Source organism: Crocuta crocuta, unplaced genomic scaffold (assembly GCF_008692635.1).
Source record: "Crocuta crocuta isolate KB4526 unplaced genomic scaffold, BGI_CrCroc_1.0 scaffold1293, whole genome shotgun sequence".
Classification (NCBI taxonomy): domain Eukaryota; kingdom Metazoa; phylum Chordata; class Mammalia; order Carnivora; family Hyaenidae; genus Crocuta; species Crocuta crocuta.
In genome coordinates, this window is record NW_027531937.1 from 19,761 (window position 1) to 47,637 (window position 27,877).

The 27,877-nt window shown below is 41.8% G+C and overlaps 1 protein-coding gene across 1 annotated transcript; it reads left to right on the forward strand.

Moving 5' to 3' along the window:
* Positions 1–2,263: 2,263 nt before the first annotated feature.
* Positions 2,264–4,847, forward strand: FUT4 (fucosyltransferase 4). The gene has a single exon (XM_077775030.1). The coding sequence runs from the start codon at positions 2,358–2,360 to the stop codon at positions 3,066–3,068; it is 711 nt and encodes a 236-aa protein (XP_077631156.1). The 5' UTR covers positions 2,264–2,357; the 3' UTR covers positions 3,069–4,847.
* The last annotated feature ends 23,030 nt before the right edge of the window (positions 4,848–27,877 follow it).

Below are 27,877 nucleotides of genomic sequence, written 5' to 3' on the forward strand. Positions count from 1 at the left end.
TTTTTGGCTGTTGCTACACTGCTCCTCCTGTTTAGACTAACATCTCAGCCCTCTTCCCAATTTTAATTATTCTTAATTATTCCAGGAATCACCTTCTCAAAGCCTTCTATGTTTCCTTCTCTGCACTGTTTCAGATTCTTGAAGGTAGAAATAGTATTTTTCTTTTTTCTGTAATTTTTAAAACTATTTATTTTTGAGAGAGAAAGAGACAGACAGAATGTGAGCAGGGGATGAGCAGAGAGGAGACACAAAATCTGACAGGCTTCAGGCTCTGAGCTGTCAGCACAGAGCCCAAGGCGGGGCTCAAACTCACAAACTGCAAGATCATGACCTGAGCGGAAGTCGGATGCTTAACCAACTGAGATACTCAGGTGCCCCTAGAAATAGTACTTTTCATTCCAGGTTCCCAACTGGTTAAATAAATAAATGAGAACACCTGGCTTTGTTACTTTCCCTTAACACCTATCCTCCTTTCCATTCCTCTAAAATGAGAACCGTTGCTCAGGGAATAAATCAATGAGTATGATCTTCAATCAGTTGTTTGTAGAGCAGTCATGATTGGTTTCCATTGATCGACCTACACCCTCCTACCTGGTATCCCTTCCCCCATGAAGAGAAGACTAAAGTAGGAGTTTGTGACCCCTCACCCTACCAAGGTAAGTAGATACAATGGAAATTGATATTCATGAGATATGAGCCATTCTGCCAATAAAAAGCTGGTTTAATTGGAATGTTCAAAGGACTTACAGGAAAACTGGGAGTGGGGGGAGGAAGGAAGCAAGCAAGAAGGCTAACATTTACCAAATGCTTACCTACCATGTGCTGGATACAACATTAGCCTCTATCTGTGACGTCTTGTTTACTTCAAGTGGGAGGGGAGTGTGCATAAGCATACAGGTTTTAGAATTCATAAAAAGAAAATCCAATATATCCTTTCCTTCATTTGGCTGAGAAAAGTTATTTGGGCATGTATAGCTTTTTTTTTTAGAATTAAAAATAACAGTGGAACTGAAATTCTTAATTTCAATGACAAGTTGCTTAAGTAGCTTAAAAATTATTCTATGAAATTAAAAAAAATAAAAGAACAACAGTATAACAGGTTTTAGTGTGTAGGAGAAAGTGCCACTAGTTTGATGGGTATAGCCAGAACGTCTAATGCTGTCCAGCTACCAAATTGTCCCTGTGGGTTCAGGAGGCAGTGCCATATGAAACCATCTTTATAGAAGCTTTTACAATCTTTACTTGTTTTCAAATATTTATTTTGAGAAGAGAGGGTGTAGGGATGGGCAGAGAGGGAGAGAGGAAGAGGAAGAATCCCAAGCAGGCTCCACGTTGTCAGCACAGAACCCAAGGGGGTGGGCTCAGTTCCACAAACTGGGAGATCATGACCTGGGTGGAAATCAAGAGTGTGATGCTCAACCGACTGAGCCACCCAGGTGCCCCCTCTTTACTTGATTTTCAATGGAAAAATTCTTCCCAGTAAATCCTAATGGCAGATCCAAGGGTTGCCCCCCCCATGCATAATATCAAATATACCTGACAGGCTGGCCCCATTCCCAGCAAATCCATTTCTCCTCTAACATCCATAACTTAGTACGGCACTGGGCTGACATAAATGAAGGCCTAAACCTAGAAATTCAAATTCAACCTGTAGGAATAAAAATGTTGCTCACGTGACTGTAGAAATAGAGGCCTGGATTGTTGAATCACGGATACAGTGGAAGTGGCTGTGAGATACTCATCTTTTATAGCGCAAACCCGGATGCTATAATAGTTGTCTTGGGCGTCATTTTCCAGTCCAGAGTGCTTTGCATTATCTTCATGAGTACAAGCAGCAAGTTCTTTGAACATAAAGGCCGAAAGGGCTGTATGTTTATCTTTGGGCTGGAGTTCTCCTCCCCCTTGTACCAAGAATGTTCTGGGCGGGCAGTGAGGAGTAGTTAGGCGTGGAGTGAGAGAAAACAATGTTTCAAATTGCTTAGAAAACCTTTCATCCTTCGGATCCTCTGCTGCGGAGGAAGGCCGAGGCAACGCTCTTGTGGCAGAAGGGTTTAGTTAACTACCCACCCTGAGAACCTGGTCTCACAAACGCGCAAGCCCTGTGGGTCGCGCCGCTGGCCTGTCCCGGCGGGTCACGAGGTCACGGGCACCGCCGCGGCGGCCGCGCCTCAGCCCGCACGTTTCCGCGGCCTCTCGCGCTCCCTCCCTCCGGCAGGCGTCGCTGGCTCCGGCTGGCGGTGAGGAAGGAAGCGGACTTGNCAGACGAGCTGGAGCTGCGGGTGTTGGACGACGAGGCGGCGGCCGCCGAAGCCCTGGCCACGTCGGGCCGCAGGCCCCCGGGCCAGCGCTGGGTGTGGATGAACTTCGAGTCGCCCTCCCACTCGCCGGGCTTGCGGAGCCTGGCGGGGAACCTCTTCAACTGGACCCTTTCGTACCGGGCCGACTCGGACGTCTTCGTGCCTTACGGGTACCTCTACCCCAGGACCCATGCCAGCGACCAGCCGCTAGGCCTGGCCCCGCCGCTGGCCCGGAAACGGGGGCTGGTGGCCTGGGTGGTGAGCAACTGGGATGAGCGCCAGGCCCGGGTCCGCTACTACCACCAGCTGAGCCAGCACGTGTCGGTGGACGTGTTCGGCAGGAGCGGGCCTGGCCGGCGGGTGCCCGACATCGGTCTCCTGCACACAGTGGCCCGCTACAAGTTCTACCTGGCCTTCGAGAACTCGCAGCACCTGGATTACATCACCGAGAAGCTCTGGCGCAACGCGTTGCTGGCCGGGGCCGTGCCCGTGGTGCTGGGCCCCGACCGCGCCAATTACGAGCGCTTCCTGCCCCGCGGTGCCTTCATCCACGTAGACGACTTCCCTAGTGCCTCCTCCCTGGCTGCCTACCTGCTCTTCCTCGACCGAAACCCAGCAGTCTACCGTCGCTACTTCCACTGGCGCAGGAGCTACGCCGTGCACATCACCTCCTTCTGGGACGAGCCCTGGTGCCGGGCCTGCCAGGCTGTGCAGAGCGCTGGGGACCGGCCCAGGAGCATCCGCAACTTGGCTCGCTGGTTTGAGCGGTGAAGCCGAGGTGTAACCCAGGGAGGTCCGGAGGTCCGATCGTCAGCTCTTTGATCCTCAGCTGCGCACCTTCTTGACTGTTGAATCATGGGACCGAGTTTTCCAAACACCCATTGTTACTCTATGGGGGAAAGGTGGTTTACCAGTTAATACTATATAGCGGAAAGACTGGGTAGGAAGGCTCCCTGGTTCTCCTGGGGTTTTATTTGCACAGCTAGCAGTTGGGCTCTGTCTGCCGTAGGTGGGCATCAGTGTTCAGCAGTGAAAGGAGCCCTTACTCACCTTGTAACCAGGACAGAGGTGAAGCAATAGCTTAGCTACCAGAAGCCTTTGAGTCAGTTGTTCTGACTTTCCTTGTCTGTCACAGGCCATATATGTGGCTTGTGCTGAATCCAAACACACACACTGCTCCTTGATTCACATTTCACTGGGCGAATGTGCAGCAAGTCCCCAGTTTCAGAAAGAGCCTTGTTGCGGAATAGTTGCGGAAAGGACTGTGGCCACAAGTGGGTCTTTCTCTTTGTTGGTTGGATTCCCCAAAGCCTCGTCTCTGAAAAACGGTGAGGAGGGTGGTCCAATAATCCATGGACTGTTCGTTAACAAGTACTGTTTGTTCTCTGTCCTATGAGTGCAAAAAAGACGGTAGATTGTCCTTGGAGAAGAGTTAGGATGAATATACAGGTGTACCTCACTTTATGCATGTGTATTTTTGAAAAGCTGCTTTTAAGTCAAATCCTCAATTCACTCACTGCTCTAGGAGAGGTCAGTATTTAATGCAACCCTCTGGAGAATCCCTTTACAATGTGAATAATCATCTCCTAACTTATTTCCTCTGTGTTTTTCTATAAACAAAAATTTTTAAAAGTATATTAAAATTAGAGATGTGAAAAAAAGCAGAAGCAACCTTCTTCTCTCTCTGTCTAGAAAACCAGCCTGTGTTTACAAACAGAAGAGAAGGAAGCCACAGTGCCACTTTCCACAAAATTATTCTTATCATTTTACTGGATGGCAAAATTAAGCAGGAACGTGCTGCTGGCAGTACCTGTCCGCAGGACAGAGAAAGAGACTGTACCGCAATATGGAATAAGGCAAAAGGAAAAAAAGTTTCATAGTGTCTATTAGTGGCAGTTTTTGTTTCTGTCCGTGTTTAGTTAAATGTTTAAATGCTAGGGAATGGAACTAAATTAGTACCTGCAGTGAGCTGTGGCTTTTGTTAAAACATAAATCTGCTATTCTCCCCAGGGCAAGCTAGTTCCCCTCCTGGTCTGCACAGTAGTATACCTGGTATGGCCTCACATTTCTGGTGCCCTTGAGCCTGTGCCATGGATGAACTTTGAAAATATATGCATTGCCTTGAAAAGTTGTTGAACAAGCAGCATATTTACTAGGAGTCACCGCATGCCGACTCTGTGCCAAACGCTGCATTTGAGGTATCAGGAGACACACAGATGTGGAAGGCAAGGTCCTTTTCTCTAAGGCTGTGAGAATCTGCTCTTGCCAACAGGTAAAATAGAACTTTGATAAATCAATTGGCAGAACCTATTTGTTTAAAGTGACATTCTGTAATACAGGACATAGGTCAATTACTAGAAAGCCAGTTGATTTATAGCCTCAAATAATGGTTTATTTTTCTCTTTGACTTATTATAATAAGGACCCTCAGTGACTGATTATGGTGGGTATGGTCTAAGATTAATTAGGTTTATATAAAGCTGTGCTGTAAACTGTAATTTTGCTTTTGATTAGGACGATTAGCTGAATCATAAAGTAAGTTTTATCTCTATGTGTATTTGTTGCAGACTTGCTTAAAAAGTTCACTAAAATCCAGGCGCTTCAATTCTTTTTTTTTCCTTAAAAGGAGAAATTAAAGCCCATGGATAACATTTCCTTATTAAAATATTATAGTGTGGGTGGAATTACAAAGTATCAGTCAACCAATAAAGAAAAAGGAAAAATTCTTATAATGAATATTTATGAGATATTGGCCAATGATCTTGGTGTTACTGGGAATCTATATGGGCAGTGGGCGAGTGGATTTTGAAGGTTATCTGGCTTGAATTCCAGCTGTGTGACCTCTGCAAATTAGTAATAACCTTGAAGGTGACTGGGTGGCTCAGTCAGTTACGCCTCTGACTCGATTTTGGCTCAGGTTATGATTTCATGGTAGTGACATCAAGCCCTGTGTCTGGCTCTGCACTGGGCATGGATCCTGCTGAAGACTCTCTCTCCCTCTCTCTGTCCCTCCACTGCTTGCACTTGCTCTCTCTCTCCCTCTAAAATAATAACAACAACAGCCTTGAACCTCAGATTCCTTATCTGTAAGACAGGTAGGGAAAGTACCTCATAGCTCATTGTGAGCATTGCGGGAAATAAAATAAGTAAAGGGGCCTAACACATAGCAGTCACTCAATTGGTAAGAGAGATTTTTTTTCCCCTTCTTGTGCAGTGATTTCAGGGTGCCTCCATATCCATTTGTATGTCTAAATTTAAATCTCAACCTATGTTTCAGGATATATCTCAAATAAAAAGGAAGAGCCCTCATATTGTGAATTGCAGACGTATCCCTAAAACTAAACCCTATTGTTTCAAGAATCATCATTGGTATTTAGAGGGAGCTTGAATTTGCAGACTAGGAGGGAATACCTATTCTTTCTTTGAAAGAAATTGTTAAGTTATATTGTTACGTGAGTATTATTTTACTAATGTTCTTCTTAGATACAGTAACTCTTGTTAAAACTAACCACATATTTAGTGAATATTGAGTGTAAGGAAGGTATAATTGCATTTTTATTTGTGTGCAAATTTTGGGTCCGTTACAGCTAGAGTAGTTTTTGAGACTGATTTCATCAAACAGTAAGAGAAATATGGTAATTGCTCATCTTAGGTTATTTTTCATATTATTCTAATTGAGTAGGTTAAAATTTCATATCTGGTAATATAAAAATGTGTATAAATATGTCATAGGTATTTTAAAATGTCTTTTCTATGATCATCATGCCCTCCCTTTAAGGCATAAACTTTACTTTCAAATTTATTACAAATTGGATATTTTTAGCACTTGATGACTCTGATGATAACGATTGTACCTGGAATGATACTGGGATCAGGAAGACAGTGTGACTGGCTTTCAGTATCTACACTCCTTTCTGGTGTCCAAGCCCTTCCCTGGCGGTAACTCAGAGGAGACAGGGTGGCTTCTCGGAAAGAGTACGCAATTGGGAGTCAGGACTTGGATATGTGTTTCTGCCCCCTGCCGTCCTGATTAGGCAAGTTACTTAAACTCTCTGTGCTTTACCTTCCTCCTTTGTAATGCACGAATGCCAATGCATGAATGCCCCTGCCGAATGAGGATTACATGGGACAATGTACACCACAGTGCTTTGTACATTGTGAAGTGCTGTACAGTTACAGGGTGCTCTAAATTTTCAAAGTTCTAGAGCAGGATGAACAGACTTTCTCTGTGAAGGGCCAGAGTCAATATTTCAGGCTTTGCAGGCCATACAGTCTCTGCTGTTGCTAAACTCTGCCGGATGTAGCAGAAAAGCAGCCATTGACAAAATGGATGGGGTATCTGGATTTGGCCGTAGTCTGTCAACTCTATGCTAGGGTTTTAGACACATGAGGAATNGGACTAATTGCATTCCATTTCAAGTCATTTTTCAATGTATCTCAGGGGCCTCAGGGACTTTTATGCTACACATTCTTATAACAAATCAAATATTTATGTATGCATGTTCAGATTATTTTGACAAAATGATTAAAACGTTAAGATGGAAAATGACTCCTTGTTTATAATGTGTATCCTCCAGGCGCTAATGTGTCTGACCATGAGACATGGGAGTGTTTCCTGGTTGAGGGGCTTCTGTTAGGTTCATCAGTCCTAGATTGGTAACTAAAACATGACGATTTTGTCTCTTCTGATTTGGCACCAGGTCTAATTCCAGCTCATGTTCTTATCTTTCTTGCCTGGCTTCTTCACTTTACCCTGGTGACTTGTCTCCAAGAGCATAAGCAGTGAATTCCTTGCTCTCATTCCAATTTATTTTATTAACTGCTCCAACACACACTCTGTACTATCTTTACCTCCTGTCCAGCAAACCAAATAATGCCATTTTAAAAGAGGTGGAACAAAGACTGGGAACATGACGGTGGGCAGAGGCATCCTTCTTCAACTAACATTGAAGAAAAGGGGAAAAACAGTGAATATTCTCTCTCCTTCCCTTTTCCCAGCACACACACACTGACATGCTCGTTTCTGTACAGATTGTAAAAACTGATGATGGCCAGCTAAGGGTAGGAGCAGACAGGACAAGAAAAGAAGATTCAGTAGTGAGTTCTCCACGATGAATCCTGAATGAAAAGTGCACTGTAAAGTAGGACAGCTGGTGAGTATATGTGGGGAAGGAAGAGAAGAGAGGAAAAAGCAAAGACATGGTAAATGAGTAAGAAGTGCTTGAAGAGAAAGTAAGAGCAGATAGACAAGGAGAGAGAAGATTAGGGTTAAATGACATGGAAAGAGGCAGGATGAGGGACAAACACGCACAGAGAATGAGGGAATAGTGAAGAACCTGCCATTTTGTGCACTGTTCTGAAAAGGAACCTTTGTTCCAGCTTGAAATGTAGCATCTGTTGGCACATGGGAGGTGAAATCAAGAAGTCTGAACCCGCGGACAGGAAAAGTCCGGACCTTAACAAGGAATAAACTAACATGTCAGCAGATAGATAAAACTGTCCCCTGATTCATTACAAGAGATTCTTGAACTCTTATGAATGCTTCTTTTTTATCTTGGAAAACTTAGTCACTGTGGGTTGTTGGGCTTTTTTAAAAAAAATTCCCAGTTGGCATCCTTCAACTGTACTCAGCATCTACTTTTAGAGAAATTTCTTATTTTTCTTAATGGAGCCACAATAACCAATTGACTCCTTTGAAGAAGAGTCAGGAAAATAAAAGACTGAGTACATTTGATGGACTCACTAGTTTCATACAGAATCCTACTATAAAACTGTTTAAGTTGTAAAGGATTGGATATTGGAGATCTTCAAATTCATATTTTCAAAATTACTGAATTTTGGGGCACCTGGATGGTTCAGTCAGTTGAGTATCTAACTTCGGCTCAGATCATGATCTCACAGTTCATGGGTTTGAGCCCTGAGTGGGGCTTTGCTCTGACAGCACAGAGCCTGCTTAGGATTCTCTGTCTCCCTCTCTCTCTGTCCCTCCCCTGCTTGCTCTCTCCCTCAAAGATAAATAAACATTAAGAAAATACTTTTTAGAATTATTGAATGTTATCCAAGTATACTAAAAAACATTGCCCTGTTAGATCATGAGTGCTAAAATTTTTAATCTGAATTATTTTTAAGAGGGGAGAGAAATGGACTACTCAACAACAATTAAAGAACATTTCTTTTTTTAAAAAAATGTTTATTTTTGAGAAAGACAGCACAATACAGAGGAGGGGCAGGGAGAGAGGGAGACAGAGGATCGGAAGTATGCTCAGCACTGACAGTAGAGAGCCCAACATGGAGCTTGAACTCACAAACCTCGAGATCACGACCTAAGCTGAAGTGGGACGCTTAACTGACTGAGCCACCCAGGTGCCCCCAAATTCAGTAATTTTAGAAATCCTTGTTCCACTCTCTGAAACTTACTCTGAGATGCAATTAAGCATGATAATCGTAGTGATCAAGTCTTTAGATAAAAATGAGTCAAGGCTTCTTCTTTGGAAGGTACACATTTGTGGCGTTTAAACAAGAATTGTTTGTCAGAAGTTCACTAATATTTATAGGCTCCTAAATATGGGGTGCTTTCCATATATATTTTCCCCCTTTACATTAAAGGCACTGTGGTAGGCAGCCTCTAAGATGATTCCCGTTGGTCCCTCCCTTGGTATCCAGGCCCTTGTGTAACTGTGTCCCTTTGAGCATGGCCTGGATTTAGGAATTCATTCCTAATGAATAGAATATGGCAGAAAAGAGGGGCTGAAACCTTGAGATTAGGTTACTGAAAGTTCGGTTTTCTGTCTTGTGGGCCCTTTCTTGCTGTCTAGCTTGCTAACTCTGAGAGAAGTCAACTGACGTGAGCTGCTCTGTGGCAAGAAACTGAGGAAGGCCTTCTGGGCAACTCCAGTGAGTGACCCTCAGTCCAACAGCTCAAGAGAAACTGAGTTCTGCCAACCACGTGAGTGAGTTTGGAAGTAATTCTTCCCAAGATGAGACACTAAGCCTGGCAACTATCTTCACTGCAACTTAATGAGAGACCTTAGGTCAGAGGCCCCCAGGTGAACCACACCTGCATTCCTGACCCACAGAATCTGTGAGATAATACATGTTTCTTGTTTTAGGGTTTGGAGGTATTCTATTCGTTATGCAACAAAAGATAACATATGCAATCATTATCTCTATTTTAGAGATAAGAAAACTGGGTATCAAATAGGTTAATCATGCACAATTATGCAGATAATACCTGAGCCAGGATTCTACTATATGTCCCTTTGGTTCCAAATTTTTCCTTCATTATAGTGTTCTGCTTCTCATTAAGCCTGCATTTTCCAGTAACTGTGATGAAAGCCCCTCTGTCCTAGATTATGTAAGTTTCACTAGTCTTCAGTTACTGAGCTGGGCAATCTTCTTAACTACTCTCAATTTGGATTTGCTCATTTGTAAAATATGGGGACACATATTTAGCACTGGCTTTCCAAGAATCTTGCTGGGACTTGAATGCTTGGACCTTTGGAAAGAAGTAGCAGCCACGACTGGGAAGGGGTTAGGTGAGGTCAGCCAACTCACTAGAGGCAATGCCTTTGGATGGTTGCCAGCACACCTTGCCATGGATTCTACATGCACCTGGAGACTTCATGGTGCGGGCTGGTGTCAAGCTGACAGCAGCTGTGATCTTCTGGACTAAGCCTAAGAGTCTCCAGGTGGACGTGACTAGGGGCCAGATGGGTGGCAGCAACCTTGCCATTTCAGATGGTCCGTCCACATGGTTTAAAGCAGGATCATAGTCACATGCCAGGAGGACAGGAAGTAGGGTCTAGTCCCTAGAGGGATGAGATTGGTAAGAGCAAAAGAAGGTTCTGTCTTCCGAGCAGGGCTGGGGCAGAAGAGGCTGAAAAGCACAACTGCTCTTCTTGGCGGTTCCTCTGGTGCTCACTTTCTAAGTTTTCTGCCTTCTCAATGGTAGGATGACAGGGAATACTGGCCATGTGAAGAAATAGCGCTGACTCTTGAGCAATGTGTAACTGAACATAGCGCTGATTTCAGCTCCCAACTTCTTGTAGCCACGACCCCCAATTTTCTCAGATCCCCCAATTTATAATACATTGCAATGTATGCCTATTTATCCCTATTCCTACTTTTGGATTTTAAAATGTGGTTCCATACCTTTGGAGGGCAGCCTCCCTGCTCGTGTGCTGTTGATTGAAGGTTTATGCCATCTATGGTGGATTTCCCACTTCAAACTGGGACACAATTCTTTTGGCTGTGAGTGAATGGAAAGAAGAGGGGTGTATATGTTGGGGGACCAGGGAGATGTTGCTGAGCTGCTCACTTGAGGCTTTGATTATTTCTTTGATTTTAGAGGACCAGAAGTTTAGGGATTGAGAGTTTACCATATTCTGGAGATGCTCTCTTGGATTGAATCTGAAAAATTGAATAAAGCTAAAAAAAAAAAAAAAACTTTGCAAAGGGATTTGGCAACTACCTGTAGCATTTTGATCTCAAGTGGTATTGATGCAGTCTCGTTTTATGGATTTCTTTCATGGCTTCTCCAGTAGAATGTTATCTATCTCTTAAAACATTAGCTGTTTGGGGGTGCCTGGGTGGCTTAGTCGGTTAAGCCTCCGACTTTCGCTTAGGTCATGATCTCGCAGTTCGTGGGTTTGAGCCCTGCGTCGGGCTCTGTGCTGACTGCCAGCTCAGAGCCTGGAGCCTGTTTCAGTCTGTGACTCCCTCTCTCTCTGACCCTCCCCTGCTCACGCTGTCTCTCTCTCTCTCCTAGAAATAAATAAAACATTAAAAAAAAATTAAAAACATTAGCTGTTTGTTATAGTGCCATAACTCTGGAATTATGTTCATATCTAAGGGCATTTTTGTTCCAGAATTACATTTCTATTATTAATAGGTTTACATTATTTAAATTATAGGTAAACTTCAATAACTAGAATTATGATCAAATTTGGACAATAGCTGTTCCAATTGGCAGAACTCAAAGTATGACACTGACCTTCAACGGTATTTTAATATTAACAGCCTAAAAGTTGGTTGCTTTTCTTTTCTTACCTTATCATATGTATATTTATAGTTACTATTTATATTATTTGAATTGTATATTGTACCAACTTTTTGAGTTCAAGAGATTTCTGGAAGAAGGCATTGTTGTGCCAAAAGTACATTTTTAGAGTACTTTGTAAGTTTTAGGCTGTTCTCTCATGCATAATTATTTAACTTATTCATTTTGTTTCATTCATGTTAAGCCTAGCTCTCTGTCCCCAGTAATTAAGTAAAGCATAGTGTCTTCTTCTGCCCATTCCTGCCACGTCTCCTTTTCCTCAATACAAAGGAGGCAGAATTACAATTCTATTTAAGTTATTTGAGTTATATTTGAGATTTATCAGGGCCTATAGAACCATGATCAAATTGGAACAGTACATAGTAACTTTGTCTTGATTCGCGTGGTCATGTTGATATTGTCTAAGCCACGAGACTAGTATTTCCTGAATGGTGCCGCTATGTAGATGACCACAGCCAAGCAATGCTCAAATATGCAAGTCCCCTCCAACCTGGGATGTATTATTTTCTACAGCTATTATAATATAACTTAATTTGCATGCAGTTCATATCTGAAAATAGGGAGTGGCGGTGAGATAACTAGAAATCCAAAATCAGTCAATCAGATTTATGAATGAGCCAGAAATACAGACATCTATGTTTACAGTTCCCAGAATGATTTTTACATACTTATTTTATAGCTTTATCTATGTATCCAGTCATTATTAATCCATCCAAGAATTCACTCAGCCATTCATTTAATCGATACATAGATTCACAGAATTGTTACCATGCCAGACTCTAGACCCAGAAGTGAAAAATGTGGTCCTCTCCTCAAGGAGATCCCAGTCTAGAAGCAGACACAGACAAATGAAGCAACAATTTTCCATTTAGCTGATTAGAGTCAGGGCACAGGAATGCATGGAGCATAATGGGAGCACAGATAAGAGACGTCTCATTCAGCTTGGGTGTCGAGAGAGTAAGCAGAGATGAGGGAAGATGTCCCTTAATTTGGAGATGTTTGAGGGTGTCTTTAGTTTGAAGGGGAGTTAGCAGTATGTAGTTAGGAGGAACCAGCATAGGCAAAAGCCCATAAGTATGAGAGAATCTGGTAGATTAGAGGAACTGCATGTAATTCTGGACGGAAGACAAGGGTGTGCTGGGGCAGGAGTGAGGTGAGAGGGGCAAGAGATCATTCTGGAGAGCAAATCAGGATCTGATCATGAAAAGCCTTGTAAAGGAAGCTAAATTTTTGGATTGTTTCCAAAAAGCGAGGGGGAACCATCAAAGGCTTCAGGTCAGTTTTCCCAGAATAAATCCCAGAGGAGATGTGGCCTTCACAATTGCTTGCTCGTTTTACAGATTTCTGAGCAGAGAGCAGTCTCAGGTGTTCAGTTCCCCATGTTCATTTGACTGTTTGAAGCCTACTGAAATGTAGCGAGTTTAAATAATTCACTCCAGTGATTCTGATGGTGCAGCACTGCTAATGCCCTCCAGCATCCAGGAACCGTCTCCTGGGGTCAAGTTCCATCATTCCCCAAATCTGCCTCAAGGCCTCTTTGGATACAGTTTCTTCCCCCACCCCCAGGCCTCAACAACCACTGGTCTGTTTTCTATTGCTGTCTTTTGCTGTTTCTAAAATGTTGTAAATGAAACTGAGCACTATATAGCCTTTCAATCTGGCTTCTTTTGCTGAACCTCATGCATTTGAGACACTTCAATATTATTGCATGTATCAGTGGTTCCTTTATATTGCTGAATAGCATTCCATTAAATCTTTGTACATTTTCTACATAAGTTCTCTGTGTGTGTGTGTTTAATAGACTTTATATTTTAGAGCAGTTTTAGATTCACAGCAAAATTGGGAGGAAGGCCCAATTTCCCATATGTCCCCTACCCCACACATACATGGCCTCCCTCATTATCAACATCCCCTACCAAAGTGACACATTCGTAACAACTGATGAACCTACACTGATACATCATAATCACCCAAAGTCTGTAGTTTACTTTGGGGTTCACTTTTGGTGTTGGACATTTTATGGGTTTGGACAAATGTATAATGACATGAATCCACCATCACAGTTTCACAGAGAAGTTTCACTGCCTTAGAAATCCTCTGTGCTTCATCTATTCATCTCTCCCACCCCTCTGACTCCTAGCCAACATTGATCTTTTTATTGTCTCCATGGTTTTGCCTTCTATGATATCATATGGTCAGAATCATACAGTATTAGCCTTTCGAGATTGGCTTTTTTCACTTAGTAATATGCACTTAAGATTACTCCATGTCTTTTCATGGTTCGATAGCCCATTTCTTTTTTGCACTGAATAATATTCCATTGCCTACATATACCATGGTGTCTCTGTCTATTCACTTACCAACGGCCATTTGGTTGCTTCTGAGTTTGGGCAGTTATGAATATAAGTAAAGCTGTGATAAACATATGCATGCAGGTTTCTGTGTAGATATGTTTTCAACTCCTGTGGGTAAATACTAAGGACTCGATTGCTGGATCATATGGTGAGAAGTCGGTTATTTAAGTTTGTCCCTTGAAATATGCCACTGAACCATAATCTCTCAGGTTTTTATGTCTTAAAAAATAAGAAATTATTTTATTGTTGCCTTGGTTACTACCATTACATTCTTCTTCTTTGATGTTTAGATGTCTGACAATATTGTCCTTTTACTTGATGTACTAGCAAGGAAATGATTCTTACCCAGGGGACTAACATGGCCAATGTGCCAACTTTGATTGGCACCATTCTTGGCTTAAATCAATACTATTTGGGGCAGGACACTTTGTAGACAATCCTGTACAAATAACCAGGCAAGTGTTGTTATTCATTTACTGAGAAGGACTAATGTGATATTAAGGTCATTAATTCATAGCAGTATAGGCAACTTTGCCCTCTAATTCTCAATCTGTAAAGCAGATCAGTGAGACTGACTACAGAGTTCCCCTTTATTTCTACTTAGCCATGTATCTATTTGAGTTTTCAGGGCATAAACACTTTGCCTGCACTATGTTTGAGTTCCACTTTTCACTGAGGCTCCATGTATCATGCTCCATACAAAATTGAACAAAGAATCATTAATAATTCAGATACCATTTTTAAAAAATGTATATTTATTTATTTTGAGAGAGACAGTATGTGCGTCTGAGTAGGGGAGGGGCAGAGAGAGAGGGAGAGAGAATCTCAAGCAGGCTCCATCCTCATTGCAGAGCCCTATTTGGGGCTTGATCCCATGACCCTAGGATCATGACATGAGCCAAAATCCAGAGTTGTATGCTTACCTGCCTGAACCACCCATGAACTTCTTAGATGCCACTTTAAAATTTTTCAATAAAAAAAAAATCCATCTGCTTCTTTCTTCTTACACTTTTCCATATTACATTTATTCTTTCCACCAGTCTTAACAGATAAGCTGTCCTTGAAAAACAAAATGAATGTCTTGACTTATAACCTTGGCCTTATTCAATCTGAAAGCACTTTATTTACTAGCAGTTCTTTTTTTTAAAATTTTTAATGTTTTATCTATTTTTGAGAGAGAAAGAGACAGCATGAGCAGGGGAGGGGCAGAGCGAGAGGGAGATACAGAATCTGAAGACAGGCTCCAGGCTCTCAGCTAGCTGTCAGCACAGAGCCCAACGCAGGGCTCGAACCCACGAACCATGAGATCATGACCTGAGCCAAAGTCAGACGCCTAACCAACTGAGCCACCCACGTGCCCCATTTACTAGCAGTTCTTTAGAATGACTAATAAAGTTCAAACTTTTTTTCATTATTTTACAGTAAAATAATTGAAAATATTATATAGCACTCTTGGAAATTAGTCATACTCTATTCCTTCTTTAATTATTTACTAAGGTCCTTTATGGCCTAGTAATTCTATAAGCATGTAGCATATACCATAAACCACAATTATTTAGACATCAGCTTTGGCAACCCTGCCCTTCTTCTTGAAATTTCATTTGCATTCTCTTGGGATTATGGATATAATATCTTGCTTTATTTGTTAAGTATACTAGTCCAGGACGTAGACTCTAAGCAGTGAGCAAGTTGAACTAAGTAAGTAAGATGCAAGTTTCTGTGTGTCATAATGCATGAGAGTAAATTCTTTTGTCTTACTTCAGTATTCTGCTGTCATAATTGCCAAACTTGCTGAATCATTTGGGAAACATGATTAAAGAGTTGGAATAAAAGTTCTTTATGGAGAAATGTGAAGCATTGGACCATATTAACCAGAGAAGAAAAAGTTAAGGGACATTTTCTCATGGTCTTCAAGGATCTCCAATCATCTAACAAATAATTTTGCCAGACACTGGGACCAGATTAGTTGCTGGGGATAAAGTATCAAGCATACAAAGTTCAAGTTCTCCTGGTAAAGCCATATGGAAGGAACAGAAAGTTTACAAGTAAGGAGATAAATAAAATGGTTTAGTGTAACACATGAGGGCTCATTATTCAGTATGATATCCAGCATCTTTCATCTTTGCTGGGGCCCAAAGAGAAAACGGGTTTTGTACCATAGAATAGGAAAGAAGTTCCTTTCAGAGGGAGAGCACATAGGGTTGCCCCGAGGGGGAAAAGAAACAAAGAGAAGGTGAACTTTCCTGAACCTGCTATGTGGCCATCTAAGTTGGATGCTTTCTCACATATGTTATCCCATTTTACAAATCAAAACACTCCCCGTGAGTTAACTTTTAGGATCCCCACTTTACAGATTGCTAGGAGCTGACTTCCTTGCTTAAGGGCACAGATCTCATCACAGCAGAGCCTGGGTTGATGCTCTTGGACTCCAAGGCTTCTTGTTTCTACTGCGCACTGCAAGGAGGTGGAATATTGACATTCTAAATCTTCAAGCTTCTTTATAGGATTCTTCAGATAGTTTCTTGTCCAAATTAAGGAAAAAGGCTATCTGAATGGTTTTTCCACCTGTTTTTTTTTTTAAGGAGAATCTAGTTTTTAAAGCTTTCTGTGGGACCCCAATACATGAAATAGATTAGATCAGAGCAGACCTGTTGGAACTGGGGTGCATTGTTAGAGGCTCAGCCACTCTTCTGTTGAATCCCACTCAGTGACTAACCTCCATTGTGACCCAGGAGCTCTCTCCTTGCCTACTGGGTGGACTTTTTAAAACAGCTATTAAGAAATAAGGTGATTGGCTGATGCCTGGGTGGCTCACCCAGTTATACGTCTGATTCTTGATTTGGCTCAGGTCGTGATCCCAGGGTTGGGCTCCACACTAACACCTCAGGACCTGCTTGGGATTCTCTCTCTCTCTGCCCTTCCCCCACCCTCTCTCTTGTTCTCTCTCAAAATAAATAAATAAATAAACTAAAAAGAAGGAAAGAAGGTGAACAAAGCAAGTATTGATAGGCGTGAAACAAATAGGAAACAGAAAGGGGTAGATCATGAGATTCATCTCCTCTCTGCAGGGTGAAAATCTTAGATGCTTATTTAAAAATGGGATGAATAAAATGGATATTGATGGGGTTAAAATAGTTTAATACAGCACTACCTAATGTTGGGTGAGCCAAAGAGACTCCTACTGCCTTCCCAACATTAAAGGGCCCTAAATAAATCCACTCCATTTGCCCCTGGGGAAAACTCAGGAAATTAGAAGGCAGGGATTACCATGAGAAATCTGACAAGCAATCCCTGGGGGGAGAAACAATGAGGGCCATTAATCAAGTTAAAGGGTTACCAAAGGGCCTGGCTGTCTTGGCTCAATTCCTTCCTGGGGACCCATAGCCTTTTGCACAAAAGTGGGTAAAATGGGGAGCACCTGGGTGACCCAGTCAGTTAAGCTTCTGACTCTTGGTTTTGGCTCAGGTCATGATCGCACAATTCATGGGATTAAGCCCCACTTCAGGCTCTGCACTGACATCATGGAGCCTGCTTGGGATTCTCTCTCTCCCTCTCTCTCTCTCTGCCCCTCCCCTGCATGCAAGCTCCCTCTCTCTCAAAAAAAAAAAAAAAAAAAAAAGAAAAGAAAAAAGAATGGGTGAAATGGTAGGAGGTGAGGAGTTCTCAGGGCTTCTTTATTCAGGAGTCCCCACAGACCATGGTACCAAAACCCACTGGTGAGGCCCTGACTCAGGCTACGATTAGTTTGAGAGAATGTAGGAATATAAGGGGCAATAAGATTATGAAAATTAGAATGTTTAACCAGCCTTTATATGAGGTGACTGTGTCTTATTGCTGATCTTAGGAATCATTCTTTTTATATGCTGCTGGATTTAATTTACTGTTTTTATTGAGGGTTTCTGTATCTATATTCATAAGAGATACTGGCTTGCAGTTTTCTGTACTTGTGATATCTTTGGTTTTGGTATCTGTATAACACTGACCTTCTAGAATGAGTTGAGTAGTATACCCTCCTTTCCTTTTCAGAATAATTTGTAAATAATCATTATTAATTCTTCTTTTAAAATTTGGTAGAATTAGGGGCGCCTGGGTGGCTTAGTCGGTTAAGCATCCGACTTTCGCTTAGGTCATGATCTCGCGGTTCGTGNCTATTTGCTTCTATGATTTTTTTGGGTGGGGGTAGGTTGATTACTAATTGATTCACTCTTTTAACTTGTTATAGATTTATTCATGTTGCCTATGTCTTCTTGAGTCAGCTTTAGTAGTTTGTCTTCTATGAATTTGTCTATTTTATCTAAGTGATTAATTTCTTGCCACAATTGTTTATAGTATAAATCTCTTTATATATGGTCAGTCATAATGGCCCTTCTTTCATTGCTGATCCTAGTAATTTAAGTCCGTTCTTTCTTTTCTTCCCTCCCTCCCTCGCCTCTCTTTCTTTCTTCCTTTCTTCCTTCCTTTCTTTCTTTCTTCCTTCCTTCCTCCCTCCCTCCCTCCTGCTCTCCCTCCCTCCCACCCCTGCTTTCTTTCTGTGAGTCTAGATGAAGATTTGTTGATCTTTCAAAGGGCCAAATTTGATTTAGTTAATTTTACATATTGTTTCTCTATTCTCTTCTCTTTATTTCATTAATTTCCCTTCTAATATTTGCTTTTTCCTTCTTTCTGCTTACTTTTTGTTTAGTTTCCTTCTCTTTTTTCCTTTGATGTAAGGTGGAAGTTTAGGCCATTGTTTTAAGAATTTTTTTAATGTATGCATTTACAGCTATAAATTTCTTTCTAAGCACTGTTTTAGTAGTATCTCAGAAAGTTTGATATGTTGTGTTTTCATTTTTATTAATCTCAAAGTATCTTCTAATTTTCTTTTGGTATCTACTTTGATCCTGGTTATGTAGAAGTGCATTGTTTAATTTCTGCATATTTGTGAGCTTCTCAGATTTCTCTCAGTTACTGATAAATTTCTAATTCCATGCCACTGTGATAAGAGAACATATTTTGTATTATTTGCACCCTTTTAAATTTATAGAGGTTTGTGGCCTAACAATGGTTTACCCTGAAGCACGTTCCATATGCATTTGAGAAGAATGTGTATGCTGCTATTATTGGGTGAAGCATTCAGTAAATGTCAGTTGGTTTGTCCTGTTGGTACACAGTACTGTTCCAGTCTTCTCTTTTTGTTGTTACTCTTCGCATGGTTGTCTTATCCATTACTGAAAATGATTATTGGAGTCTCCAACTATTATTGTTGCGCTGTTGACTTCTCTCTTAGGTTCTGTCCATTTTGTTTTCATATATTTGGTGCTTGGCTACTAGGTGCATATATGTTTATAACTGTTTTATTTTTCTGATGGACAAACCCTTCTATCATTGTAAAATGTCCCTGTTATCTCTACTCGTATTTTTTCTAAAGTCTCTTTTGTCCAATATTAGCGTAGCCTCTCTAAGTTTCTTTATAGTTGCTGTTTTCCTGGGAGATCTTTTCCCATCCGTTTAATTTTAATCTATTTGTAATTAAATCTCAAGTGTGTTTTTCTATAGACACATAGTTGGTTCCTTTTTGGCTTTCATCCTAACAATCTGCACATTGATTGACTTGTTTAATCCATTTACATTTAGTGTGAATACTGAGACATTGGATTTATGATATATTTTACTGTTTGTCTCTCATGTACTTTTCTTCCTCTTTTACAGATTCCTTTTTATTAAATGGCTGTTTTCTACTATAATTTTTAAATTATTTAGTGATTTTTCACTATGTTTTGAGCTATTTTCTTAGTTCTTTTGTCATTTTTTTCTGCAGGCATTTTAATATTTAATTTTTTCTTTTTATCATATATATTATTATCACATTGTTATGTGATAATATATTATGTTATGTATTATATAATTATGTATTATATAATTATAACATATATTATGTATTTATATAAAATTTTGGNTTTACTATGTATTTTTTCCAATTATTCTCAATATACTTTGTTTTCAATTGCACTTATTCATTTCTTGTTGTAAGCTGCTCTTTTTTATTGTGCAATTATTTTTTAAGTTCTTTGACACCTAGGTTAAATATAGATTTCTCTGGAGATTTTTGTTTTGGTCTTCCAATGTTTGGGTCATCACAAATTCAGGGCCACTGTAAAGTGAAATCATGGCTTCAGATTATTTTGGCCCAAATGGTGAAGTAAATTTAGACTACAAATCACAGAAGTTTTAGCTCAAGATTGCAAATTACCCAAAACAGTTGTTTGATCCTTTTTTTTTTTCTGTGTCCAATGCAAATTTCCTCAGAATGCTCTTGTATTAGAGGATAGAGCAGATTTTGTTTTGTTTCACGCTTACTCTGAGGATATGAATTTTGGTTTCCCAGATTTTCAGAGAGAGGATATCTCATATCCTCCCCGCATGAATCAGCTCTTGGCATCATTTCCTATTATTGCAACTCATGAGGCTGAGAAAACGAAAACTAAGATTTTTCCAGAATTGGCAAATGCCCTAAGGATAAAACCAACTTTTTTCTCTAGATTATTGCCCACATTTATATTTTTGGGCTAAGTGAGTATTCTCTTGATTGTTCTACTATACTTTTAGATTTTTTTTATATCTTACCAAATATTTTTAGTGGAAAAGGGAACTTAAAAACGTAGTCTATTATGTCACTGGAAGTGGAATCCCATTAACTATTTTTTCACCTATTTATTTGGCACCAGGACATGTGCTGGAATACAAGTCCACCTTAACTTGTACTACTTTGTGTCTTCTATGAGCCAGTGCTGATTTATGAATTGTTTGTTATCAGCTCACAATAAGATACAGACAAGAATTGAAAATGAGCATAAGTGGGGCACCGGGATGGCTCAGTCTGTTAACCATCCGACTTCAGCTCAGATCATGATCTCATGGCTCGTGAGTTTGAGCCCCTCATGAGGCTCTGTGCTGACAGCTCAGAGCCTGGATCCTACTTCAGATTCTGTGTCTCCCTTTCTCTCTGTCCCTCCCATGCTTGTGCTCTGTCTCTCTCAAAAATAAACATTAAAATTTTTTAATGAGGATAAGTAACTAAACTTTTACCTTACCTTGTTCCAGACAAGACAAATGCCAAAAAAAAGAGCAATTATATCCTATTGTTGGATCTGCTGAAGACTGTTTTTCAGCTCTTCATGGCCCAGAGATTGAGTAGCACAGTGTCTAAATTAGGATGCTTTGTTAGACTTTTGCTGAGACAACATAAAAGCTGATAAATGTTATGAATATTCACCCTAGAAATATGTGCATATGAAAAGAAATATAAAAATTTATATAGACTTTCAGTATAATATATAGATCCTCTGAAATCTTACAAATCCTTTTTTTTTTTTTTTTAATCCTAGCATGAGACAATGGCAAAGAGATTCTGAGTAAAAATTTCATCATTCAAGTTATTCGCCACTCCACTTATCTGTGAGTATAAACTGGAGTAGACAGGGGCGCCTGGGTGGCTTAGTCAGACTATCAAGGGAATACGTTGAAAGACGTCATTTATTAGTCGCTCATTCATCCAACCAAACTCAAGTGCCTAAAACGTACCAGGTCAAGTTCTAGATTTCAGATCATTGCTCTAAAAATTAAAATTTATCAGCCTTTTTTCCTTCCCTTACTCTAAGCTCCACCCCTGGAACGTGTACCCTCTTTCCACATCAGAATTCCATTCAGACTTACAGAGTCTAGGTAGGAAGCAGGGGCCACCTCCCTCCATAAGGGAGGAAACCTCGGGGCGCCTGGGTGGCTCAGTTGGTTAAGCATCCGACTTTGGCTCAGGTCATGATCTTACAGTTTGTGGGTTTGAGCCCCACGTCGGGCTCTGTGCTGACAGCTCAGAGCCTGGAGCCTGCTTCAGATTCTGTGTCTCCCTCCCTCTCTGACCCTCCCCTGCTCACGCTGTATTTCTCTCTCTCTCTCTCTCTCTCAGAAATAAGTAAAAAAAATTTTTTTTTAAAGGGAGGAAAACTCACTTTCCCAAGCCTCCTTGCAGTTGGACAGAGTGGGAGGTTTCTCCAGTCAAATGACCACTCGCTGGCCTCTGACTCAGGGCGTGGTGACAGATAGGCTGGGCAGAGCAGGATTGCATTTAGCACAGGTGCTGGGAGTTGCAAAGTGTCATTCAGTTGCTGGGAGCAGTTCTCACTGCAAATCCCAGTGTCCAGCCTCCCTGGAGTCAGTGCGGTGGACAATGGCATTTGAGCCCAGCAGCATGGGCAGTGGTTCCCACAAGGAACCGCATAGGGTGGGATTTTGCATTCTGCTCCTGGCTGTGTAGCGTCAAGCCTGTTCTGCAGTTTTGACTGAAGCATAACAAGGCCCAGTACATTCACCCCCTCTCTTCCTCTATCTATACATACATATACAGGTATGCATGTATATTATAATAAGTATAAATCAATCTATCTATCTGTATAAATTAGAACAATTTGGAATCTGTTATTCATACCAAGAAGTGATAGGGAAATTCATGTAGGAAATATTCTCAGAGAGCAAGAATTCAGAGATTTATTTTTGGCCTTATTGAGATATAATTGACATATAACATTGTATAAATCTAAGATGTACAACTTGTTGATTTGATACACTTACATATTGCAAAATGATTACCATCCCAGGGTTAGCTAACACCTGCAAGTCACATAATTAGCATTTCTTTTTTTGTAGTGAGTACATTTAAGATCTACCATCAGCAACTCAGAGATTTTCTTTATGCTGAGCTGATGATCACTTTCAGAATCTTCAAACTGGCTATATTACACGATAGAGAAAACAACATGTATCTCCCAGCAAACATCTTGCCTATTCCTTTACAGGAAAAAAATAACATTTAAGTGTGGATTTAAGTCCCTTCCCCACACTGAGTGCTCTCTGATCACTAACCTCCCTGGTTCCTGATCTGGCTGAGGGCCAAAATTGCTTGTGGGTTTATTACAAAACACTAGAGCCTCTTCCCAGATCTGCCATCTTGAATGTTGAGAGCAGAGCTCAGGAATCACTTATTCAACACCCCCTACATGGGAATCTGATGCACAGACATGTGGGAATCCCGGTATGCATTCTTGCTGCTAAATGTGTGATCTGAAGACCAGCAGCAGCACAGCACCAAACTTATAAATCCGGAATCTCATGCTCTCCTCCAGCATGGCTGGATCTTAATGAGATGTCCAGGCGATTCCTGTGTACCCTAAAGGCTGGGCCTCCCCGGTCTATGTGCTTTCTACACGCAGTTCCAGAACTGTGCTGTCTGCTCCAGGTGTACAGTCAGCTCGTTCCAGGGTTCAGTCATTGTTCCCTGTCTTTTCTTTTTCCTCTCGATTTGAATTCCAGTTAGTTAACATACAGTGGTCTCTTTCTCTTCTTTAGCTATTACTCCCTTGGCAACCTCATCCATTCTCAAGGCTTTAGATATCATTTATATGGCATCATCTCCCACATCTGTCTCTCCAGCCAACACATGCCATTTTCTAACAGACTTTCAGTTTCAACTTTCTCAAACCGGATGCCTGTGCTACCACTTCCTAAAATGGGCTTCTTCCAGAATCTTCCTTTCACTGAAGGCACTCCACAAAGAAATATGTAGACACGTATGCTGTCTGAAATTTCTCAAACCAGATGCCTGTGCTACCACTTCCTCAAATGGGCTTCTTCCAGAATCTTCCCTTCACTGAAGGCACTCCACAAAGAAATATGTAGACCTGTATGTAGTCTAAATTTTGTGTATCCTCCTTGATTCCTCTTTCTCATAATCCAGATTTGATGCATTAGGAAAAGATGTAAAGTCCATCTTTAAATAAGTCCAGAGTCCAACCACTTCCTATTATTTCCCCTGCTTGCATCCCTGACAAAGCTATCAACCTCTTCAGCCTGGAGCACTGCACCAGTTTACTAAGGTTTGCTCTGCTGGGCACTCACCCTTAACCTCTCAATTCTGCACAGCAGCCAGACTTATACTTCTAAAGAGATGTTGTACCAGGTCTGTCTTCTGTTCAAAACCACCTTGTAAACTCCACATCTCACAGAAACTCCAAAGTCTTTGTAGTGTCGCTGAGACCTAAATGAGCTAGCCAGGCATGGAACTTCATTTCAATTACGCTCTGCTCCAGCCACACTGGCCTCCTCGCTCTTCCTTGAACACAGACAGGCTCCTGCCCACGCATTTGCATTGGAGGCTCTCCCTGCCTCAGGGGAAAGAACTTGCCCCCAGATAATCCTCTTGGACAGTTCATGGCCTTTAAATCTTTACTCAAAGGTCACCTTCTCAATGAAGCCCATACTAACCATCCTAGTAAAACAGCCATCTTCCTCCCCCCACACTTCTTCTCTAGATCACCTTCTGCAAAGCAATGACCAACTTCTAATGTAAACCCTTTCCTTATTTACCATGCTTACTGTATATAGCTTGCCTCTCAGCAATAGGACATCTGTTCCCCAAGGCTGGCGATTACCTGGTTTTTTTCACTGGTGGTTCCTAGATGCAAAAATAGTGTATCCTATATCTGCCACACAACAAATATCAGTTGAATGAAGAATCAGCATAGAGCACCTCCCTGTTCTAGAGATGGTATCTTTACTAATGCGACCTTAGGCCAAATGCTGTTTCCTGGTGGCTACAGCTCACCTCTGCTCACTTGATGCCTATGCTTTTCTCACAGTGCTGTTCCTCCCTCCACACCAACCTCCTGCCCAGCACACAATTGTATTTCTCTGTTCAGCAAAGATGATCCCAGCCTCATGAGTCCTATTTTCTAACTAACTGTGCATCTAAATTAGACTCTATTTTATAAATCCATGAGTTTCCATCAGAGCCAGCCCTTGGATTCCTGGAGCTAAGGTGCTGAGGAAGGGAGCAAGCTGCAGAGAAGGTAGAAACCCAACAGGAATTTAATTGAGAGGAACAACTATCGGATCCTCTTCTCTCCTAATTCCAGAATCTGACTCTTTCAAAAAGATTGGTCAAGATGGAAAGAATAATCCAGGAAACAGGCCTAGAAGGAGGACAAGAGATGGATGAGCGTGAAAATGAGTGTCTCAATGCTACAGGTGCCTGTGATAGGGAGCGGTAGGAACAATGACGGGCAGAATTGACCCTGTATCAGAGATGGGGGAAGCCCAGAGGAAAATGAGGCCAGAGAAGAACAGGTGTAATCTAGAAGAACCCACAGAAGCAAAGTACAAACATGCAAAAGATGGGGGCTAAGGGGCTGTACCCAGGTCCAAGCCTAGGCTGATCTAGCTACATGAAGCCCTTGCTGCTGATGGTCCTGGAAACAGGACAAGGTCCCTGTGATGTCCAAGTCTCTGTGATCACAGGTCTTAGTGGGATAAGGTTCTGCTAAAGTGACAAGGACAAAGGAGCAGATAAGATGACCTGGCTGAGGAGTGAGCATGTGAAAGCCCCCACTGCACTGAGCACTGCCCAGGCACAGGGCTCATCCATGCTAGGCTCCTCACAGCCTTCTCTATTTCCCTGCCCCCTGCAACAGACTCAGCACAGCAAATCTACAGATTCTGGAAGGTTCTCAATGCTTCTACCTATTTCCTATCTCAAACTTTAGGAGTCTTCTCCTTGATTAACCCATCAACCCACATGACAAGAAGTAGGAAAAAGAAATTCTTATCTGGATTTTTATTTTTAATAGGGAAGAAAGATGTTACTCCTCAGAGCAACGTGAAGTACAGACAGAGATAGAGACAGCTCATCCCTGCCTCTGCTGGAACCAGAAAGTTGATCAGGGAAGAAACACGGAGATCACTGTGGGGAGGGGCCCTGGTGGGCAGAGTCTCCCCACCTTCTCACATTGCACCAATAGGAACATAGACATGTTCAGATGCCAGATACAGAAAGAGAAGTCAGGAGATCTTGAAGTCACATACTGGGAGTATGAACAAACTTTTTTGTCACCAGTCCAACACAAGGCAGCTATCTCACATAGTAGAAAAAAATAATCAGGAACAAATTCAGGTCAGTCATACAAGCATTGACAGTCTCAACCGTCCATTACATGCTTAAAATGTCCCACTCAAAGACTCTCCATAACCCCATTGTGTCCCTCCATCCCAACCACTTCCCCACTCCAGGCCCTCCCGGGTCTCACACACGCCCAAGCCCTAGGCGTTGCCACTGCCTGGAGCAGAACAACATCAGGGTGTGGCCAAAGCCCAGAGATGTTACTGAAGGAGGAATCATGGGGTGGACCAGCTCCCCTTAGGGGATCAAGGGTCTCAGGGATCAGCCTCCCGTAACTCACTTGTAGCCTGAGCACAGCTCCCTTTTTTTCTCCTTTAAAAGAAAACATCATGTGGGAGGCCAGGGAGAAGACTGGGCAGCAAGACCCTACACATCCCCCAGCTCTGGACCAGAGGCTCTTGACTACACACTTAGGATCTTATTTTTGCATGTTTAATGGCCCATCTTTTTCCATGAAGGGTAGCCTGTGTTAGCAGTTCCAGAACTGTCTCAGCCTGCTTTCGTTTCGAAGGTCTACTGTGGGTATTCTATATCTATCCCATAACTGTATTCATCTTAGCAATCCTGCCCTGAGTTTTCCATCACAAAATAACTTTAGGGGCGCCTGGGTGGCTCAGTCAGTTAAGCCTCTGACTCTTGATTTTGGCTCAAGTCATGATCTCAGCGGTCATGGGATTGAGCCCCACACCAGACTTTGCACTGAGCGTGGAGCCTCCTTGAGATTCTCTCTCTTCCCCTCTCTGTCTCTCTCAAAATAAGTAAATAAACTAAATTTTAAAAAACCAAAGAATTTTAGGGCACTATAGGACTCCTTTCATTTTAAATTATTTTATTTTAATGTTTATTTATTTTTGAGAGAGAGAGACACTGTGTGCAGGGGAGGGTCAGAAAGAGAGGGAGATACAGAATCAGAAGCAGGCTCCAGGCTCTGAGCTGCCAGCACAGAGCCCAGTGTAGGGCTCTAACCCAGACACCTGAGATCATGACCTGAGCCGAAGTCAGATGCTTAACTGACTGAGCCACCCAGGTGCCCCTCAGACTCCTTTCATTTTATACTGTCTTTGCACCTTTTATGAAAATTTGGAATATTTACGTAAATCTAATGCTCCTAAAAACTCATTTCAAAGTCCAGCTTCTACCCACTGCCTGATTGCAAAACTAACACCTCATTTAAGATTTTTGTTATGACAGCACCCCCTTTCCGGATACCAAATCCTGTAATAGTTATTATTGCTGTGTTACAAATTATTTTTAAAAATGCAACTTAAACCAGCAAACATTTATTATCTCAATACATTTCTGAGGGTCCAAATTGTAAGAGCAGGCTAGCTGGGCAGTTTTGGCTAAATGTTTCCTATTAGGTTATTATCAATATGTTGGCTGGGCCTGTAATAATGCGAAGGCTGACCAGGTCTGGAGGATGTATGTTCCAGCTCATGCAAGGGACTTTTGGCCAGAGGCTTTGATTTCTTGCTGGCCCTTCTTTGGAAGCCCCTGCCCTCTACTACATGGGCATCACCACATGTGAGCATCTTTAGGATGTGGCACCTGGCTTCTTCCAAAACAAATAATCAAAGAGAAGGAGTGCTGGGAGCCGCACTGGCCTCTCTGGATGGCAGTCACTGCAAGGAAATGGCAGTGTTTGCACAGCTCCTGCCATGAGAAACGAAAACTGGTATCTCTTTCTTCTGCTACTGGCTCATGTTGGAAATATGCCTGCTGGTATTGATCAGGGCTCACAATATTCCATATCAGATCGATATTCCGAATACAGATATCTCATAAGGAAAAGCATATTCCTGCCTTTACAAAAGAGATTTTAGATGAAAGCTCCATGGATGATTGTCAAAAGCCTCTTCCTATGGGTCTTGCAGGTCAAAGACAATTGTGCCTGGCCCCGAGACAAAGAGCCTAATTTAAAGTTAAGGTACAGATAAGGGCAGAACATATGTCACTTCATATATCTTTGCTAATTGGTGATGCATAGCAGTCCCTTCCTCAAGGCCTACATTCCACAAACACCTTCCCTAACACTGGCAGCTGGGATGAGGATAGATAAGAGTAGCTAAAACATAAACCCAGATGCAAAGACTGACACATTTATGGCCCCCATGGGGCTTGCACATTCAGCATCAAGGAAAAGGCTTGCTTGAGCAACTTAGGAACAAGCCTAATATACATTCTTC